The sequence below is a fragment of the Astatotilapia calliptera genome, chromosome 16, assembly GCF_964374335.1.
Source record: "Astatotilapia calliptera chromosome 16, fAstCal68.1, whole genome shotgun sequence".
NCBI classification, from domain to species: domain Eukaryota; kingdom Metazoa; phylum Chordata; class Actinopteri; order Cichliformes; family Cichlidae; genus Astatotilapia; species Astatotilapia calliptera.
The window spans coordinates 19,023,255-19,043,998 of record NC_137437.1 but is presented as its reverse complement, the minus strand read 5'-3'; the positions used below and the strand labels follow the sequence as shown (position 1 = coordinate 19,043,998).

The 20,744-nt window shown below is 37.3% G+C and overlaps 1 protein-coding gene across 2 annotated transcripts in view; it reads right to left on the bottom strand.

Annotated features, from left to right (window-relative positions):
- The window catches only part of LOC113007382 (glypican-6-like), a 79,043-nt gene that overhangs the window by 23,262 nt on the left and 35,037 nt on the right, over positions 1–20,744 (bottom strand). Inside the window, exons 4-7 of one of the 2 annotated variants that reach the window (XM_026143876.2) lie at positions 18,663–18,828; positions 3,868–3,998; positions 3,084–3,227; positions 2,070–2,099 (exon numbers count right to left, since the gene is read on the bottom strand). In XM_026143876.2, coding sequence (XP_025999661.1) covers positions 2,070–2,099; positions 3,084–3,227; positions 3,868–3,998; positions 18,663–18,828 — 471 coding nt within the window. The remainder of the gene's footprint in view (positions 1–2,069; positions 2,100–3,083; positions 3,228–3,867; positions 3,999–18,662; positions 18,829–20,744) is intronic. The other variant, XM_026143877.2, reaches the window with a different exon arrangement.

The following is a 20,744-nucleotide window of genomic DNA, read 5'->3' as shown; positions in this document are numbered from 1 at the left end:
CAGACTGCACAGCTGACCGCTCAATATATATGTCTGGTGTCCAAGAACAAACAATACCCCAGGAAGAACAAAAAACTGCAAGATGAAATAAGCCTGATGAATAATGGCATCACATTCTAGGTTGGGCAGATTAAAATACATTTCTTTGGATCATTTTGGAACCTGGATGTCTAAAACCAGATTAGGAGTACTACAGTGATGACAAAACATGGAAAAAGGAGTATACTGATATGATGTTCTTGAGTATATACCAAATGAAGACATAATTCTCAGTCTCAAGAAGCATCGCATTCCAGACATAACTCGAAATTCCTCATCTATTTTAAAATGGAAAGCAGACCAACACAAGTTAAAAAGAATGATCTTGAATTACTTGGGTTATAGCCCACGCCTTTATAGATGAATTTTTAGTGTTTTTAGTGAAAACATTGTCTGTCTGGTCAGCATCAAGCACGAGGCAGACAAAGTCTCCTTAAACAACTGACTGAAGCAGCTATGTGGTAAAGAGACAGCTATTCCCAACTGGGAATTAGTGGAGATCTAAAATAAAGCTAAAAGGACAGGATATGCCCATCAAATTGGTTGAATTATGCAAATGTTGCTCGATATCTGCTCGAAGTGTTTGTTAACAAATTCACAATAATATTGAAAATGTCAGAGTTAATTTGAGGGCTTGTTTTGGTTCCCTCAAGTTGCCACGAAAATCTGACCAGCATTTTATTGCACAGTATGAGTCAATATAGCTCAGTAGGCATATTTCATATTATGCACATTTGAATCGGAGGATACCAACAGCAAACATATGGTAAATTGACTGGTTCCTTTATTTATTTATTTATTTATTTATATATATATATATAAAACTTAATACAACGCTTTATACAACATATCTTATTCACCCACAAGCACTATTTTCTAGACTTACATTCTTTCTATCTAACAGTCATACACATTCATACTCCAGTGAGTGCATTGCGAGTTCAGTTGGCAGACTGGAGCAACGAGAGATCGAACCACCAAGTTCCCGATGAGCTACTCTAACTCGTGAGGTAGCGCCCCCACCTCACCCAGCCACACATATCTGTGGCAAGTATAGTTTTGATTTTGAACTGGAACAGTGGACATGAGTTGGACAAAACTAAAAGATAAGTCAAGAATCTTTCTTTATTTTTCATAAGCCAAACATCACATGGTACAGCCTATTATAGAAAACCCACAATTTGCAGCATTCTGTGGCCAGATCAGCATGGATTCCTCAAGCATGTTGATAATAGAATTTTCTGCTCATGTAAACTGGTTTAGTAATAGTATGTCAAAAAATAAGCCCTTGCCACTGAGCTCCATTTTGCGAGAAGCTCTAAGGAGGCTTATTGCCTAGTTATTCGGGAGCAGTCTGGTGCCCCCGTATCACTGTACCATTATAGCTGCTGCTGCTCGTAACACTCCCCCACCAAGACTTCACAGCTCTCCCTTCTGTCAGCTGTGACGGAGCAGGTCATTTGCTGACTGGTTGGGATCCTTGTGGAGTTGACTCTATTAGCTACAGAAATGAGAGTTTTGGACTAGGATGTGTCTCGAATAGATGCGGCGGTTGATGAACGTTTGTGTTGGATCTTGGAGAGGCATCTTGACTAGCTGAGAACACCGTGGCATGTGTTCAACAATCCCTGCGGTGTTAGCCACTCAACTGTAAAACGCTGTGCTTAACAGCTGACACTTCTGATGCCACGATATACCACATTATCAAGCTTCGAAGAGTTTTGCATTAGAGCACCTTATAAATCACAGGAAACATTTTAATGAGAGTATTTGACATTGAATCCCTTGGGAGATGAAAATGAGAGTATGACACTTAGCACACCAAGTGCTGCATACCACTGGGATTTACAAGTCCCAATGCTTGCTTGCTAGAAATCTCTAATGCTTTGAATACAGCATTAGAGGAGTGTGTGTGCATCCCCATCCACACAATAAAAAAAAAAACCACAATTTCTCCTTGCAGTTAATGCATAAAACAGTGCAAGATAACGGTCCCAGCAAAAACATAAGTATAAAATGTTGAACCTTACACTGTGTTGCATCGCATTCCAAACAATCCTCTGGTTTGCAGCATAAAGGCAGGGAAACAGAAAGTCTTAATTAATTCAGCGTAGGTGGGAGAAATCACTGACGGACATATAACGCTTAAAAGCCAACTGCTGTATATAAGACATCAAAAATGCATCGAGAATGAATTAGATAAAGTGCAAAAACATAATTAGGACTGAATAAAACAAATAGCTCATTTGTTGTTGTGGGATTTCAAGAGCCAGATGGCAAAAAAAGGCTGCTTTTCAAATTATGTACCCATTAACTAAATAACCTATTATTAACCTCACACAGAGAACTAAGACATTCGATGTGGCAGGTTTTAAAAACTATGAGAAATGAGGCTGCCATTCACCAAAACAGACTGAATAATTTTCTCCTTTTCAAGGTTAAATATTACAAGCATAGCGGAAACATTTTGAAAAGATTCAATGCGAAAGGCCAGGTATAAGAGAGGAAGGGTAAAAGGAAGTAATGCTGCATGAGTAATACACAATCAGAGCTGTCTCTCAGCCAAATTGGACTGCCACCCCCATGTTAACCTTTACCCCGATGCAGCATTTTAGGTCTCAAGGTTCTTTGAGATGGAAATTCATGTATCAAGATCCTATTGAACAAACATACAGATTATCTGACAGAAAATAAAGGTGCGCCTTCAAGAAGGAATTGATATGGTCAGCCTCACAAAAATCTATCCATCTCCCTTCTTCCCCTTCTCTGTTTGCCAAGTGCACGGGGATGAGAAGGGCAGTGAATGCAGTACATCACACCTTCCCATGCCGTCTTTGGGTAAAGCTGTTGATTCGTTAACAAACACAAATCGATAGAAAGGTCTGAATGGAGGACAAGTACAAAGAATTAATTTCCGGCTCCGGGGGCTTACCATGGCAAATCACCAGCTTTAATCAACAGTGTCAAGTCAAAAAGATAAATGATGTTTACACTGAAGCAGTGTCTTGTCTGAAAACAGAAAGCATTGGCTTTTGTCTTCTTACCAGTCTGTCTAGGCTTGTGCCAGTTGCAGTGGTAGGCCTCTCCTCTGGGCTGTAGGGCCTGAAGCGGGCGTTGAACACATCCGAAACACCACGAGCAGACCTAGTGATTCCTGCGGGTTTTGGCTGACCACAGCCTTGAAAAACCTACAATTACAAGAACATGGGTACCCAACTGTCAACAGTTTAAATTACTTGGGATGCAGAAAATAGGTAAAATACACTGTTTGGATAAGGTCTTGTGAATGATTCACCCCTGACTACCGGTGTGACAGTGCTTTACGTCAAGTTGAGGCAACCATGTTGATAGGTGATCCGACTAGGAGCTGTGACCAGTGCTATTTAAGTTTGTTGAGTTAAATTTTTACGGGCTTCTGGTAAAACACCACATATACTTAAGCCATAAACAAAACGGCATCTGGTGCATGGGAAAGGCAACTGAGCATTTAGTTTTGAATTGGAACGGGCATCTAATTCAGTGTAGGCAGAAAAATATTCTTCCTCCTTTCTGTCTACAATTTTGTGGGCAAAGAAAAATGCAGTAAAACACAGGAAACACATTAACTACTGTTAGTTGAACTAAGATTATCTGACCAACTTGAAACATATAATTCAAATACAAGACCTAAATTTGGACTTAATTAGAATGTGTTGTAATCCACACCTTAGTCACAGCCCAGTATGACTTCCAGCAAAGCTTATTCCTCATTTTGTGACGAAGTTGGACTTCGTCAGCCTGTCTGAAGTGTTACTTTGGTTCTTAGAGAAATGTACCTAATTGACATACCCTGTAGGAGACCTGGGCACTGTTATCTTGCATAATCATGATGGCCTCTGAAATCTTGACATCAATAGGCTCCATGACAGATTCAATGTTGAAAGGTCCCTCTAGCCTCTGCGCCACCAGCAGCATGGCATCTGTTATATAAAAAAAAAAAGGTGTGGTGTTGAAGGAAGAAGAGCAAAGGTGCAAACACACAGTTGGTAAAGTGCTCACAGACAAAAATAACTGTCAGTACAGCAACTATTAAAAAAAAATGACTGCACTGCAAGGTCCATCTCAAATTACAAAGGCCTGTTTACATGCTTGGTAAACGTAGCAGTCCAATAATAGTAAAGAACACACTGCAAGAAAAATACTGTATGATTGACACAATGCCAGAAATTCATTGTGAAAACAGAAACCACAATCATCAAGTACAAAGAAAAGTCTCCACTCATGTCCCTGAATTCATTTACATTGCGGTGCTGCTCAATTCAGTGGTGTGCAATTGCAATGGGTCTTTATTTAGGTGCCAGCTATAACTGCTCACATTTTGTTTATGTGGGTTTGTGTTTCCAAACGCAGTGCATAGTTTTATCTAACTGGTAAATTAAAAAATGCTTTTGAATATTTTTCTCTTTATTTTGAAGCTGCTTTCAGTTGATTGTGTTTTGGGCTCTTTTGGTTTTCACAGAAGGTGAAAAACAACAGAAAAAGTAATAAAATGGTACTAATTGTACTAATGGTGCAATGCTATGCTATGCCTACCTCTGATTAATATTGAAGCAATTAATTGACTGGAAAAAATATGTCAACCTCCCTAGGAATTTTTAATTCATTATTTATGAAAACACACACACACACACACACACACACACACACACACACACACACACACACACACACGCACACACACACTTCCGTTCAGGTTTAAAAGTGCAGATATGTTTCCTCTCTTTGGCTTACATCTCTGCAGATGAGCACATAAACAAACATGACAATATTTGCTATATTGTCATGGAGCTTTTTACAAAAAGGACACAAACGGTTTACAATTTGCAAACTACTACATCTTCTTTTCTGATTGCTGCACAGTATTGTCATTTACCACCTTCCCATCTCAGACTGCAAGCACACTTACGGAGCATGAATGCTTCTTGAGGCAAATTCAATTTTTATGTAGATCAACTCAATCAAGTCTACAAAATGCTGTTAGGCTCCATGTAGTGAATAGTGCTGATGAGTAATTGATTTAATAGAACTTTTGAAAGCCAAGCACTTATTTACATATGCTGTGAAAAAGGTCAATGGCTCATTAATATTGTGTGGACACAAGCCAGAGGGCCTTGTTGAACATGATACACTTAACATATCATCTGCACTTGTTTTCATCGTTTTTAATGAACATATTTGCAAGCTTTTCAAAAGGATGTTGCATTCACATGATCTAATATGTACAACTCTGTATGGTTCACATTGCACAGTACCTCAGACTAATTAGGCAAACTGCTGTTGCCCTTTAAAGGCTCACTGAGTAAACTGAAACACTGCTAATGTTGATTTATATCGATGTGCTAGAGTCTGTACGGTGGCAGCTCTGAGTTTGACTGCCGTGCCACAGGTAACTGGACATCACCAAACCACTCATTCATAGCTAAAGGCCCATTTCTGCAGACAGTACAGAACATGCATCTCCATCCACAAACCAGAAGGCTGGTTTGTGGATAAGTACTCCACAATTACTTTGTACCTAAATATAATAATCCTGTCATTTGGAGACTTCAGAAACAATGATGTCTCACTGTACATGCTCCATGACTCCCTTAACAGTTTATTTTATCTGTATCAAAATTCCAAAAGTAGCTTGTTGGTTTTTGAAGAATAAATTATGTATTTCTTTTGGCTTGCTACTCCAACCGCCCCACCCATCATAGGAAAATAAAATAATGTATTCCCAAACTTTGAAGGAATAGATAACATTCCATGGGGAACAGACCAAAAATGGCGACTGAAAAGAAAACATTAAAAAAAATAATTGACCTTACACAAAAAGCCAGCTGCAGACATGAGAAAACATACTGTAGTGCAAATATTGTACATACCCCCCCCCCCCCCCCCCCGACACACACAAAACAAACAAATGAAAAAATGAATATCTAAATTACACTTTAGTGCTTTGATAGCAGACCTGTCCAGCTTTTCATTCTTCTGGGACCTTAGATCACTAATGGCAGGGGAAAAAAGCTGAGAAACATTAGCTCAGCTCTGCTTCCATTTCCTTTCCAATTATGTCAAAGTCAGAGCCTTTGAAGAGCCCCTCTGTTTGTTTACACTGTGAATTGCAAATGGCCTGTGATTCTTGCTGAGATCTTAATATACAGATTACATCAGTGCCAAATGGTTTTCTACAGCAGCACTTCAAGTGCACAACTGTGTAACCATATGGTCTAAGTGTAAAAAAAAACACCTGCAATGGCCAAAGAAAAAATATTTTTGCTGTTTGTCTATTAGCAGCCATGGCAATCATTTTTAGAAAAGTATTTTTTAACAGCGTACTGCAGTTTAGTTTGACTGCTTTCTTTTTGTGTCCTTATATTCCTTAAAAAAAAAAATCTGAACGTAGCATTTCCATATTGTTTGTTATTTAATGTGATTATAATGCAAATTCATTCAACTGCCCCAGGTATGTCTGCTCACAAAAACAAACACAGGTAAAAGTATATCTAAATTCAAGCTTAAAAGCTCTCAGTTGCAAATACTGAAAATTTAGGTCAGCAGCGCCAACTGGGAGCAACTTGTATTTCATCACAGGAGAAAAGAAGAGTGCCTCCAGGATCAAAAACGATGGCAATCTTTCCCAGCAGTGGTGACTTATCTGCAACTTATCAGATGGGCTCAACAAACAGAGAGCTAGCCTGGGAACTTTGTCTTTATACACAGCTGAGGGAAAGCAGAAAGTGTCACGGGGGGAGGCAGGGAAAGAAGAAAGCCGGAGAATAAGATGTGGTTCTGGGTTGAGTGAGGCTAGGACTATAGCTGTGTCCTATAGAGAGATGGGCTCCTGCGCTACATGTGAAAAACTCTGCCTACATGGAGAATTAATGACTCTCATTTATGAGGAGTGCAGGAAGTCCAGTCCACTGTGGCACAGCTGCCACTCTGAGCCAAATTTTCCCTGCATCACTTTTGCGCCACTGAGATAGGCTACTGGCCAGCCAGAGGAAATCTTGTTATCAACACGACACAGCCATGCAAATAGACATATCTTGTCCTATTCTGAGCAGGGGTTTTTACAGCTGTGACTTACTGGATAGAGACACAGAAATCTAAAAGACACCATGCCTCGAAACCACAGCACGAGCCAATTATTTTTACTTCAAATTGGAGGTTAATATTTCAGTTTGTGATATGAAACATGCTTATTTGCCCCGCCTTACTCTTGCCTCTGCCTCTTTATCGAGATTGATGTCCACTTAAATTCAGGCTATGTCAGCCAGCAGCAACCTCCAGCAGACAAGGACAAATAAGGAAAGTGAACAAGCCCATCTATGGCTCTTTGCCTGTGAAGAGTTCCACAGGATGAAAAATGGCTCTAGTGTGATTTGGATTCTGTAAAGCATACCTCATCTGTGGTTCAGTCAACCAACTAATAGTGCTATGAAACAGTATAAAAATGGAAAGGAAGAAAAAAAAAAAGAGGCATATTGTCCCTTGGACACATAGTCATGATCAAGAAAAGGAGTCCTTGAACATAGACATATGTGCACAGCCCAGGGTTTAATAGCCATAAAGAAAAAAAATGTATCAAGTATTATGATTTATTTTATTTTGTTTGTTTGTTTGCTTTTTATATCAAATGTTAAAAATGTCTTTAACGGGCTACTTAAAAAAAACAAAAACTGACCCCTCTTTTCCCAAAAGAGTAGTCTACTTTACCAACTTTTAGACGTTTTGGTTCATTAATCATTTGATAAAGACTATAAAGGCACACAAGGCAATATTTAGAAAAGCTGGGGCCTAAATCTTAACCCTAAATAAAAAAATCTTTTACTAGAGATCATTTCCTCTGCTGCTAACATGAGGCAAAAACCCCCCCCAAAAACAATCTTGTACACATCTAGTGCAAGATTAGATAAGACAGTCAAGATTAACAATATCCTGACTTTTTCCTTAGCGTCCTTAGGAGATTGACAAATCTATGCACACAATTTGGAGTAAAATGTAGAGGATGTAAAATTTCGATGCAGGAGACAGGCAGGATTCACGGGAAGGAAGCCTTTTTATGAGGCTGAGTGCAAAAAGTACACACAAAACAAAACAATATCCAAAAAAAGGCGACACAAAATTAAAACCACAAGTCACATGATGAAAGACAGGACAGAATTACAGTCACTGAGACAGAGACCAAAGGTAACGCAGTACTTTTTATGCCCAACAGGGTAATCAAGAATCGGAAGCAGGATGCTAACGAGACACAGCTGAAGACAATCAAGATGATGACACAAGTGGGGAGATGTAAGCGAGAAACAGAAACTACAGCGGGAAACAGATACATGCATGAACTTCACATATTGAGATTGATACACGAGGAACAAAAAGCAAATAATTTTGTACCCTTTTAATTGATTTTGTACAGTTTTTTCACTCCTCTAAGGATTTAGTTTAATGATTTATTGGTGTTTTTTATGCACTATAACTAAAAAAAAAGTGAAATTCTTTATCTGAACCTTGTTTGTTTATTTGGTGATTACAAAAAATTGCCTTTTAACCGCTATAGAAAAGCAGTTAGCAGGCAACACAGAGAACTGCCTTCTAATCCGCAGCATTTTTGCCATGTCATTGTGACATATGTTAGCATTTCAGTGTTAGCCCCAGTGGTCTTTTGATCTAAACGCTAACAGAGAGTCAGTCAAATAGCTCAGTCTTGTACAAAAACAAAGCCTGAATCATTTAGCATAATTCATGTTCAGTGATGATGGCAGCAATCTAAAACAGTAGGCAAGACATAAAATGCAAAACCCAAGAGCAACATTGACAATGTACTGCATGGCTAATCAAACTAAGAGACACAATCCGATAACAAGCTATTCACAATCAGATCGTGTTACTAATGGGGCTGGAGATATCATGAAATTTTGTGTATGGTTTGCTGACTGGACTGTTTCTAGTATTTTGCCCACAATTATGTTGAAGCCAGCCTTTCCTGTTCTCACTTTGTAGCCTCATGTTGCAGGGTGCATCACAATGCTCAGATGTGATCTGGACAGGCCATGCAGCTCAGACAATAATAGACCTTGCTGGTTATAAACACACTGGAGAGTATAATTTCTCTCTCTTAACAAAATCCCTGTCTTTCTGCAGGTTTCTAATTACACAGGTGGGAAGAGAATATGTAATTAGATCCACTCAACCACATCTTCATGTAACTGTGAGTGATTAGACAAGCAAATAACTATAAAACAGAATGTAAATTAATGTCCCTACAGATGCCAGTGCACACAAACCTCCAAATGTTCACCCGGTGCTGCCTTGAGAAAAGCACAGTATGTTCTACATTATTTGACTTCTGCAGGCAAATGACACACAAGGGTGGTACAGGCTGTCAATACTCGGTCAGAAGAAAGTCCTGTGTAAGGAAGTTATTATGTAATATAGTGTCTTCAGCTCTTAGTTTTAAAGGTTTTCTCACAGCTAGGTTTCTACATTTTATACACACAGACACTAAAATTCACAAATGTCATTTTAGATTAATATTAAAGATAACTGCAATTTCTGGTAAGCTAAAGTAAAAATCTATCTTTAGCAACTTTAAATAGGAAAACAAAGCTATTTCTGTTTAGCTGGCAAATATAAATAATTATTTAGATTTAATCTGGAAACATGCAATTTTAGAGGAAACGGTCATAAAGGTTTATTTGTTAAACTCTTTCAAGGCAACTGTTCTATAATTAATTATGTTTAATTTTTTAATCACCTTTTACAGTGATAAGTTGGCAGTGGTACTCAAATAAGCCATTTTTATGTACTTTAACGCTCGGTTACATTGTTATTCCTGAAATGAAAACCTTTAACACTATTTGTTTTTAATAGTAAAAAGCAGAAATCAATAAGTTTGCTTTTTTTGTAAATCTCTGCGCTAACCCCAAGAACTTATTCGATGACCTCCAAGAAAAAAGGAGACAGAAAACTACCTTTAATATGATGTGTGCCTAATAACACATCTGACTGTGCAATCAGTGCTACTGGTGATTGAAAATCAGAATGTGAAACTCAGCCACGGGTATTTATATTTAGCTGACATTTCAGATCCCGGAGAGCTGAAGTTTAATTGAATATGTAGAGATCTCATATATAACAGGCTATCAATGTCTTCACTTTTCACAAGGCCCAATTTGTAAAAAAATAAAATTATTATCAGTGTGTCAGATGAGTGGCATGCTCTGGTGCTGTTTTTCTTTCGTCCTGTGTGGTCTTAATTTCCATCCCTGAACAGCAGTGATATAGAACTGCTGTGCCTGAAAGCCATTTACCTACACCTGTGGAGTTAAATGGATGTATAATGGCTGTCTGCTCTGTCTAATCGTTGTGGCTTGTCTTAGAACCATTTGGCAAAAGGTTAATAAAAGCCCAGAGCTATATGAATTTTTTTTTTCCATTTGAAAAATGCAGAATACTCTAAGTCTGCAACGATTATTATCACGCAAAAATAACCTGACCATTTATTTAAATGCTTTTAATCACATGTTCTGTAAAGTTCCAGGAAAAGCGTAGCTGTTTGCTTTGTTTCCAGTCTTTGAGTTGATAAGCAGTTATGATTTAACAATATATTAAAACATTCATTTTTCTTTACATACACTTTTGCATGGATGGAACCGTTCAAGTGTGGCATAAGTGGAAATACTTTTCCTCAAGTAAAGACTCCTAATATTAAGATATTATTTCTTGGGAGATTGCAGTCACAGGTTATTTCTTGGCTGTCACGACCATTCACAGAGTTCCATTTGCAATAGTGCATCCACACATAGACAATTTTCATTACTCGAGATGAGTTTTAGCTTTTTCAGTGCAGCTCGCCCACTCAAACGCTCAGTTTTCTTTTCCTTTGTCACATGAGATGAAGAGTTGCTTCAATCTATTTTTAAAAAAGTAATACCATTAAATTAAATTCCAATGAGTAACAGAAATATCGAATCACTAAAGGTGACCATGTCTAAAATGCTTTCAATGGGCAAATTCTAGGGCGAGGTCACCAAACCGGGTCGGATTTGTGTTTGACCCATTCGGTTTGGCTGCCAACTTGCATCACCCAGTTGGCCTAAAATAGAATAGCTTAATTTTAGTGAAATGGAAGCGTGTGATTTCTATCAGTGTTTCGAATTTCTGCTGGTTAGACCATAAAATTCTAATCTTTTCAGTGTCCTTGTGTGTAGAAACTTTTTGTGTGGTCTGAGTTTCAGCCATGGGCTGTCCACTCTCAGTGAGTACAGATTTTATTTTCCCTTTTCTGTCAATATTTTATTCATGAGGATTTTTTTTTAAAACAAAAAGAAAGGGTTTGTTGCTGTCTTGAATTTCAATAAACAATTTGTAGCTGGATACAGTTACCAAGTGAAACAAATCACCTAATTAAAAAGAAATGAGCAGATAGAATCGATAGAGATCACTTCCAATGTGGAGACATTTCTCTCTCAAGAGGGAAAGTGAGCGAGCAACAGAAGCCAGTAAACATCGAGGCAACTAGATTAGGGAAAGAAAAAAATACAGAACGAAAAACAAAAACCTGGCACTGATAACCAGTTCACGTTGGACTGACTTTAGTCCAGTGGCAAGTCGCTGTAAGTATCTCAATATGCGGGAGACTAGGTTCCATCACAGGTATAATACAATGTGATAATGGCACATATTGCATGATCTAAATCACAGAGCACAATATTTATCTCCAGGGCATGCGATTGTGTGACTGATATTTAAAACATCTGAGAAGTAGGAGACATCAATTTGTGCAGACAGCCTGATTAAAAAATAGTTAAAAACATCAAAGCATTATTCAACAAAAAGAGTTAAACAATGCACAAAGACAAATAAACGCTGTCAAAGCAATGCTAAATAGGCAATCTATCTAAAAAGCAGCATGATCTATGCATCCTACGTGCATCCTGACTGTATTCAGTGCAGCCTTTGATTGTGGTGAACAGCCTGACAGCTGTTCCTCAGTCGCTCCATGCTTCAGCTAATTCGTGTAATTAAAATCTAATCCTACCTTTAATCTCATCAAATTGCTCGCAGACTGCTTTTGAAAAAGGCGTGTTTATTATGATAAATGGTGTATAGAAAGCAACTACAAATTATTTGACAAAATAAACTGTTTTTTCATTACATTTATCATAACAATAAGGTTTTGTGTGGATACAGTAGCTGGCATCTTTTTTCCCATATTGGATGCAGTGAGCAAGTCTTGTCTGTAGGAGTGGAATTGTGAGAAATCAGCAAGGATTTGTTCTCCAGTGGGAACAAACGGATTAGAGACTGGCTACTCAGCAGCAGAGTCCATTTAATCTACTGAATGATTTATTTTGATTTGATTTATTCAGCGTAACATTAAAGAAGAAATAGATATCGCAGCATGGCATTAAAAACGATATTTATTAAAACCATAACTATCCATTTAGTTCCTACATGAAAAATATTATGTTGTATTCACAGTAGAAGCATGGCTGATTGATTCATATGAATGCTATTGTTCATGTTCTGTCAAGTGAAGTTCTAAGAACAGCATCTTTCCAAATTAATGTGAAATGACAACATGATATCAACATATTTAAATCGGATATTAGCGGAGCTTGTGAGAAGCTCTTGCCTCTAAATTAAGTCTCTTGGTCAGATTTTAGTTACTTGTCTAATTAATCTCTTGCTTAGAGGCAAACACAGCAAGCACACGTTCAATGCTATTTGTGTAAAGGAGAGAAAACTTTCAAGATCTCCTCACTGGGATGCATCTGCATTCCTCTGTCTCATGAACAGAAATATAAAGGAAAAATATGATTGTGGAGGGCAATTTTTCCTGTCACTTTTTTAATACTCTAGCCTTAACAGCAAATAATTGTTTTCGAACATAACATCAAAGAAAACATCCAAAAGCGAGGAAGTTGAACCAGTTATTTTTTCTCTCTCCTGTGAAAGTGCAGTACAAAAGTAGCGCTTTCTAAACATTTCACATTTCCGAGGAGCAGTGCGGCTGCTCTTCGTACACACATCTGTTTTAGTTTGCTTCTGGCGATGCCATAACAGTCACTCTCAGCCTCACACTCATATTGTAGATAAATGGAGGTAAGGCTGTGAACTGGCCTTTTTTCCCTCTCTCTCTCTCTCTCTCTCTCTCTCTCTCAACTTCTGTCACGAGTTTGAATTTATTTAATCAGAGGGTGTTATTTCCTGCAGTGTTGTGAGGAAAATTGTCACTATCAAGGGCACAGCCTCCAGGTGTAAAGGATTTCTCCCTCTTTGGTTGGATTAGTTCTCACCTCCCCAGTATCTTGAACATAAAGCTGGTCTGAATAGATGCCACAAGAATCAAGATGAATATCGCAGCTTGAAGTCCGCAACAGTATGTGATAGCAGAAGGTGATCTGAGTTCATTCAAACCAAAGCTTCTTATTTCTAAGTAATAGCATAGTTGTGATCTACATGGGATTACATATTACAGTAATTTGTCTGCATGTGTAGAACATGAAATAACCTTCCTGACAATTTAACACCGAGAGACGAGTCAATACCGTTTTTTGTGGTTAGACTTCAAGCTAATTGAAAATCTTTCATCCCATAATGAGCATGAAATGTCAGAGCCAAAAGATATAGAACTGGCATTTAATCTGCACCAGGGAACAATAACCCAATTGACAAGTGCTCTAATAAAGACAAAATGAACATTGCTACAAAATTAATGGCAGAAATGTAAAACTGTGAAATTTAAGTGGCGCCATGTTAGAAATTAATTTTTTTAGTGAAGTAAATGTAGACATTCTATTGGATTTAGGAGTCCAACAGACTTGTTTGTTTTAAGAAAGCAGTCTTACTGGCAACTAACAATAGATAACATTCATGTTGTAATTTATTAGTAAAATTCGATAAACCAGACAGTGCAAATGCAACACAAACATCATTTAAAAAAAAAAATGTATATATTATTTTTACAATTCTCCCTGTTTTTGGCTGATAAGAAATTCAGGTAAAGTGAAATAGTGTCTATATTATCAGTGGGGGTGGGTATATTTATTTGTGAAATCTCCTTCATGCCTTACACTCCAAGGCTTCATTTTGGCAACTTCCTGTGACCCTGAACAGGATGCATGGTTTTGAAAATACACTGATTGAGATTAACAAGAGATTGACAGCTGGGATAAATAATATATGTGGCATTCTGAAATTGTGATGCTGTTACAGCTTGTGATGGTGCCCTGTTCTGTCGACTATAAAATGTGACAGATGTTTCTTACCAAACAATTTCACACGTTACTAAGCTTCAATGGCTGCAGCAACAGCAGGAGCAAAGGTACCAATAGGCAACCTGCAGTGTTGAATTTTTGATCATTCAATACTGGATCCTCAGTCAAAAATCCCACAAGCTGTAGGCAAAAGTTATTTTTGTTGCTTGAAAATTGCGAACAATCCTCAGTAAAGTATATTTAAGATGCAAGTCATGATTCCTAAACAATATTTTGGTTTGAACCTCAAAATAATCAGTTTCGTTATTTTGATTAAGTAAAAGCAACGAGTTTGAAATTATAAATAATTTTTCTATTAGTTGATAAACAGCAGTGCTTTCAATAACATAAATAAAATTACCGTGTTTTTTGGACTATAAGGTGCATTGGATTATAAGGCACACTGTCGATTTTGTCGATTCTGGGGGTATAGCCCGGTCTGTTAAAGTAGGAAGGCTGAGGCATTTTCTCTGAGGCATTTGCCTTTTTACCAAAGGCGATAACAAGTTCCAGCATCTCCACCACCCCCTGTGAAAGGTCACAGGCTTGTTTTTGCAACAAATCAAAAGTGTGGACGATGCTCAGTCTAGAATCTTCTGCTGACAGATAGCGTAAGCTTTAAAAGATTTAAAAATAAACTAATAATTAAGTCAAAGTTGATCTAAAAAGGTTGGCAAAAATAATGATGTTAAAAAAATCCCATTACATACCCATAGGTGCAAGTGTGAATGTGATTTGATGTGGATTTGAAAGTGTTTGGATTGTTTGGTATTTGCAAAACCCATATTGCTGGACACTGCAAGGTGCAAAAAACGTCAATAAATCCAAATTTATTTATTTTTTGCACATGAATGACTGATGCCACAGAACATTTTTTCATGTGCACTGAGAGGTCCCTGATATGATGCTTTTGCATCATATCAGGGACCTCTCAATCGGAGTGTTATAAGAGTGCTTCCTTGAATTACAGCTATTCTTAAACAGTTCATGCGATACTTTTGTAAAAATCCATTGATTTAAAGATTAAAGTCTGCACTTCAATCATCTCTTAAATGCTTGATTTTGAATCTACTGTGGTGATTAACAAAGATTTACAAAATAATCCTAATAATCATTGTGGAATCCTTTTGTAGATTAAGCAATTTTTCAGCAACATTTAAATTACTGCTAAATTAAACTATCATCTTCAATATCTACTGCTTAATATACTTTCTTGAATAAAACGACTTTCTGTAACGTAGCACTGAAGGACTTACTGTGAATCAGCACTGAAGCTTTTACTCGTGCAGCTTTCAGTCTGTTTGAGCTGCTCATTGCTTTGATTTGCTGCTCCATACAGTCCCAGTAGATCTCACAAAGACTGGCAAACTTTGTGTAGATAAATCAAGGTCACAACTTAGACCAGATGGTTGTGCACTACAATGTCAGTACAATACTTCTAAGTGTCAAGATATGAGGAGCTGCTCACAAGAACTGAAGTGAACTGGAAAAAAAGAAAAACTTTTACAAGAATGACCTAAGTGTTAGGGCTCAAAATCTGTAATGGATTTATTTATTAGTGCAGATGAAAAAAAATATGCTCATGTTTTTTACTAAATATATTGTTCATATATCAATTCATCAACCAGCCCTATCATAAGAGGATTTGATTATTTTCATTTTTTTAAAGCAAGACAATTACCCAAACCTAAAATACAGAGATATTTTTCAGTAAAAACAGAAAGAATATGATTATTTTTAAATATTAATCTCCAGAAATAGATAGGAGTCATGTATAGTATGCACCAAGATGAAAACAGAAAACTTAATAGCTTGTACTAAAAAAAAGGCAATACAAACTTCTTAATCCATCTCCTGCTCACAACAGTCACATTTTCGCCATCATACTGTAGCTTTTGTTCAGGCCAATGGGCTGAGCCTATCTAGCTGACAGCAGGAACCATCATGCTGGGCATTCTATCAAATACCAAAATAAATATATAAATATTATATTTCTATTTGTATTCGTTGACTCTGAGTTGAACAATTTTCTATGGAACATAACTTCACAAAACTTGGCACTTCCTGCGGAGCATGTCTGCCCCATTACAAGTCACCATTTAGCCCAGCAGGAGAGCAGAATCCCATGAATAAAATCTTTTCACACAGGAATCATGATAGAAGAATGACAAATAGAGCACTTTCTTATCCAAAGGCCCAGCGAGTGTCAATGAAAGTGATGTTGTCAAAATATGATAATGACACGGCACCAGCTGCAGCCTCTCTAAAAATAGAAAGTCCAATTCTGCAATGCAACACAAGGATTTGTATATCCCCGCATACTGATGCAGTCAGCATTTTGACCTAAGCTGCCTTTCAATATTTTATTTATTAATTAATAATATTTCAATGAAATTATGGTGCTACCTACATCAAGAGTTCAATGCTGTGAAAGCACAGAAAAAACACCAAGACAGAAACATGTCATGTCTAATTTCATTTCAATGACTTTAACTGTGTGGAACTCTAATTCACACACAGTACTGTGCAAAAAATTTTGAGTCATACCTCATTTCTCTGTATTGAGCCAGACTTTGTTGTCATTTTCAAGTAGTTCTACAGGCCCTCTAAACATCTTTCAGACTTTATCTAAAGATGCTGGAATTTTCAGTCCAGCATGTCCACAGCTATCTGTAAAACATGGTGGAGGCTCTATGATGGTTTGGAGCTGCATTGTATCCAGCTGTGTTTAATTCCAACTAAACTGATGGAATTATTAATGCAAGAAATGCACTTTCAGATTAACCTGGGATGTAATACCATCTGGAAAGTGTCTGTTTAGCTTTATTTTTTAGCATGACAATGATAAACGCATTGCCAATTGACTAAAATCACACCTGGATAGAAAAAACACACAAGGTCAGTCTATGACATTCAGCCATAGACTGACCTCCCCAGAGCACTGACCTGAACATTGCTGAAGGAGTTTGGGATCATCTTGACAGATAATGGAAAGAAAAGGCAGCCAACATCCAAAGAAGAGCTTTGAATGTCCTCCAAGAAGCCTCAAGAACTATTTCTGTAGACTACTTAAAGAAATTACAATACAGGTTGCTTCAGAGAGTTCAGACTGTGTTGAAGAATGAAGGTGGTGATACAAAGCGTTGACTTTCAAGCTCATTAAAACTGTACAAACTTAAACTTATGCTTCATATACTGTATTTTTCTGGATGTTTGCATGTTTCAATATGCAGCTGCACCTATTTTCCATTTTCCTAGTAATGAAAAGAAATGATGACTGATTCAAGACTTGTGCAGTACTGTGGATTCAAACATTTTAGTGCTATGAATTTTGTTATATTTAAATATTCAGTATTGGAAGTGCTCCTTACAATGGGTCTATTATGCTTATTGCCATAGTAATCCGTAGACTCTTGTGGAAAAAAAATGTTTTGAGCACCCCTCCCTATGCCCACAGTTCCTTAAAGCTAACTTTCTTCTAATTGGCTGCTCACTGAAATCAGAAGGTTTGAACAGCAGGTGGTACTCTGCAGAGTAACCCTGCCATTAGTGAGATCCAGTAGCCAAAAGAGCCAAAAAACCTATGTGCAAACAGTCTTGTTTTACACTACATATTGGCCTATACTATACACTATATATTACTTACATATATGCTGACCTCATTATGTGAAACTTTGGCCATGTTTAATATAAGCATCCACTACCAGGCCACTTCACATAATTCCAATTATTCCGCCCTTTTCCTCTTGCTTCCTGAACACATAGGTCTCACCGTGCCTAAAGCATCTTTGCTTTATGATTAAGGTTTGAGCAAAACAAAGCAATATTTGTAATATTAACATTTAATCCAGTTACTCTCTGTAATTTAAAAGGTTTACAGCTTTTGCCTACGTCACCCAAAACAACACCCCAGTGTGCAGCTTTCAGCTTACTTTTTTAACTGCTTTCAAAGCACAGTTACAGTTCTCTGGTCTACACCAGGGAGCTTAAAAGATTATTCAACTCATACTATTATCTGTCCAGCTTTAAAGCAATTCGTGTCACTTTTTGGTATGCAATTAAAATATAACCCTGTGTATAGCAGCAAAAAGGAAAAGCTAAAAGTGATGGTGTAAGTGAAAATTTCAATCTGCTTTACTGTGAGTGCTCATGTGATGTAACATGCTTTCTCTGCTTTTCTCCCACATCCATTAGTTCAATTCAGTCATATTATAAAACCATATGCCCAGACATGAATTTATAGCAACACATTTAATTGGTATGTTACTTTAGAAATAATAGAACAGCAGAGTCGAGGTTAAAATAAAAATGGCTGGGGAAGTGGTTGAAAAGACTCACCGATGTACTGGTTCCACTCTGGGTCCAAATCAGCTTGATTGGCCAGGCAGCCCTTCATGACATTCAGGCAGTAATTCTTACAAGGCTTTACTCCTGGCATACTCTGACAAAAGGGGCAATACAGCATCTTTGTCACTGCTCGAATACATGCTGGAGTGCTGCTAACCTGCAAGGACACAGAATGTGACAGCGGTCATTAGTATCTAGTAGCACCTACGAAATATATGGTAATTATAAATCTATTTTATTAAAGTAACTGTGCCAGTTAAAGAATTTTGAGTAATTTATAACAAGAAAACTGTCCAGTAGAAAACTTTTGCAAAGTTTTACCATAATGCTATTGTCCTATTGTCAAAAAAAGTTTCAGTTATTAATCAGCAAAGGCCCTAGAGAGAGACCGTTTTTGCTGACTGAAGACTTAAAGAACGTTCTTATGCAATCAGTCACTGCCGATGAACACTTCACATAGGATAATTTGGCTTGCAATTAAACCACAAGTCTTTAAATAAAGTCAAATATCTATTTCCCCACTCTATGGAATATAATTTCTATTTTAAAATGTAGGGTTATGTCACTAATGAAAAAGTAAAAATCCAAGCTAATAAAGAAGACAAAAGTGGCAAAGCAGAAAAATCTGCTTTCATAGATAACCTGATAAACTGTCTCCATGTATGAAAACACATACAAGCATTGATAGTAATAGGCTAACAGCTGCAGGAAACAGACAATTAAACACCTCTGAAATGCATTATGTTACAGTGACTGCATGTATAGATATTGAAGATGATAAACAGTGAAGCAAGAGATAAGATGCACCTTTGTTTGTTTCAGCTTTTCACTACAGTTTGTTTAACAGATAACCGATGCGACTCAAAAACAGGGTTATTTTAATAAGTTAATAGGACAAATTATGACATACAACTAGTGACCACTTTGTTAGGTACGTCTATTCAGTCGCTTCTTAATGCAAATATCTAATCAGCCAATCACGTGGCAGCAACTTTTTGGTTATTGTTGGCAGTGTAATGGTATGGAGGGTTCCTTAGTACAAGCTGAGAATGGTTTAAATATCATAGACTCTCTGAGTTCTGTTCTTGATCATGTTTAACCCTTCATGACCACAGTGTACCACAGTGCACCAGTGTATCTTCTGATAGCTGCCGCCAGCAGGATAACTCACGATACCATGGAATGGCATCATGTGTTTTTTTTCCCCCAGACAAAACCACACATCCCTGCCAGATGAAGTGAATTCAACCCTTCATTACCACAACCTCTCATGTTCCAAATGTTAATTTGATTTGATTGTAAATTACTAATCCTTCCAGATGCCCATTGGAAGCTGCAGAAGTACCCTCTAGGGTACAAAAACCCCTGGTTGATAATTAACCTTTAGGCTACTTTGACAAACAGCGGGAAGTTAGCTACAATGAAAAATGCTCTCATTCACAGGATCCTGAAGTAATACTCACAATAAAAAAACTACAGAAGACAGCTGACCATCAGCTGGATCATCAGCTGCTATATTCTATTCAAGTCATTTATCAGACTGTGGGAGTACCAAAGTGCAAAATGTCATTAGTGTGTGTTTTTTGAAATCATAGTGAGGAAATCGATCTCATAGCAAATACAAACTCCACTATGCGATCTGCTAAAAAACATTTGATGACATTATTTATAATATGGAGCATTCATTATTCCTACTCTCAGTATGCAGTTACTTGCACTCTGAAGACCTGTTAAGATGTTTAAAATTAAATGAGCTATTTTCATGAACTAACAAGACTCTTAAATCTTAAACACCTTTTAGTCTGGAAAAAGTGCCTTTTTACACTACACTAACACTTATTATTGTCTCACTGCATTAAAAATACAAGAAAAGCAGCTATAATGCAGCATCACAGCTCTTTTTGTTTTAAAGAAGCGATGCACAGCGACGTCTTCACCAAAATTAGCTGTTGTTTTGTGTAAAATGAGTGCACTTATTGTAAATTGATTTGGACAAAAGCCTGTGCTAAGAACATGAAAGGATTGGGAAGTGAAGGTGTTCATACCACAATAGTACCTTATGTTTTATGTAAC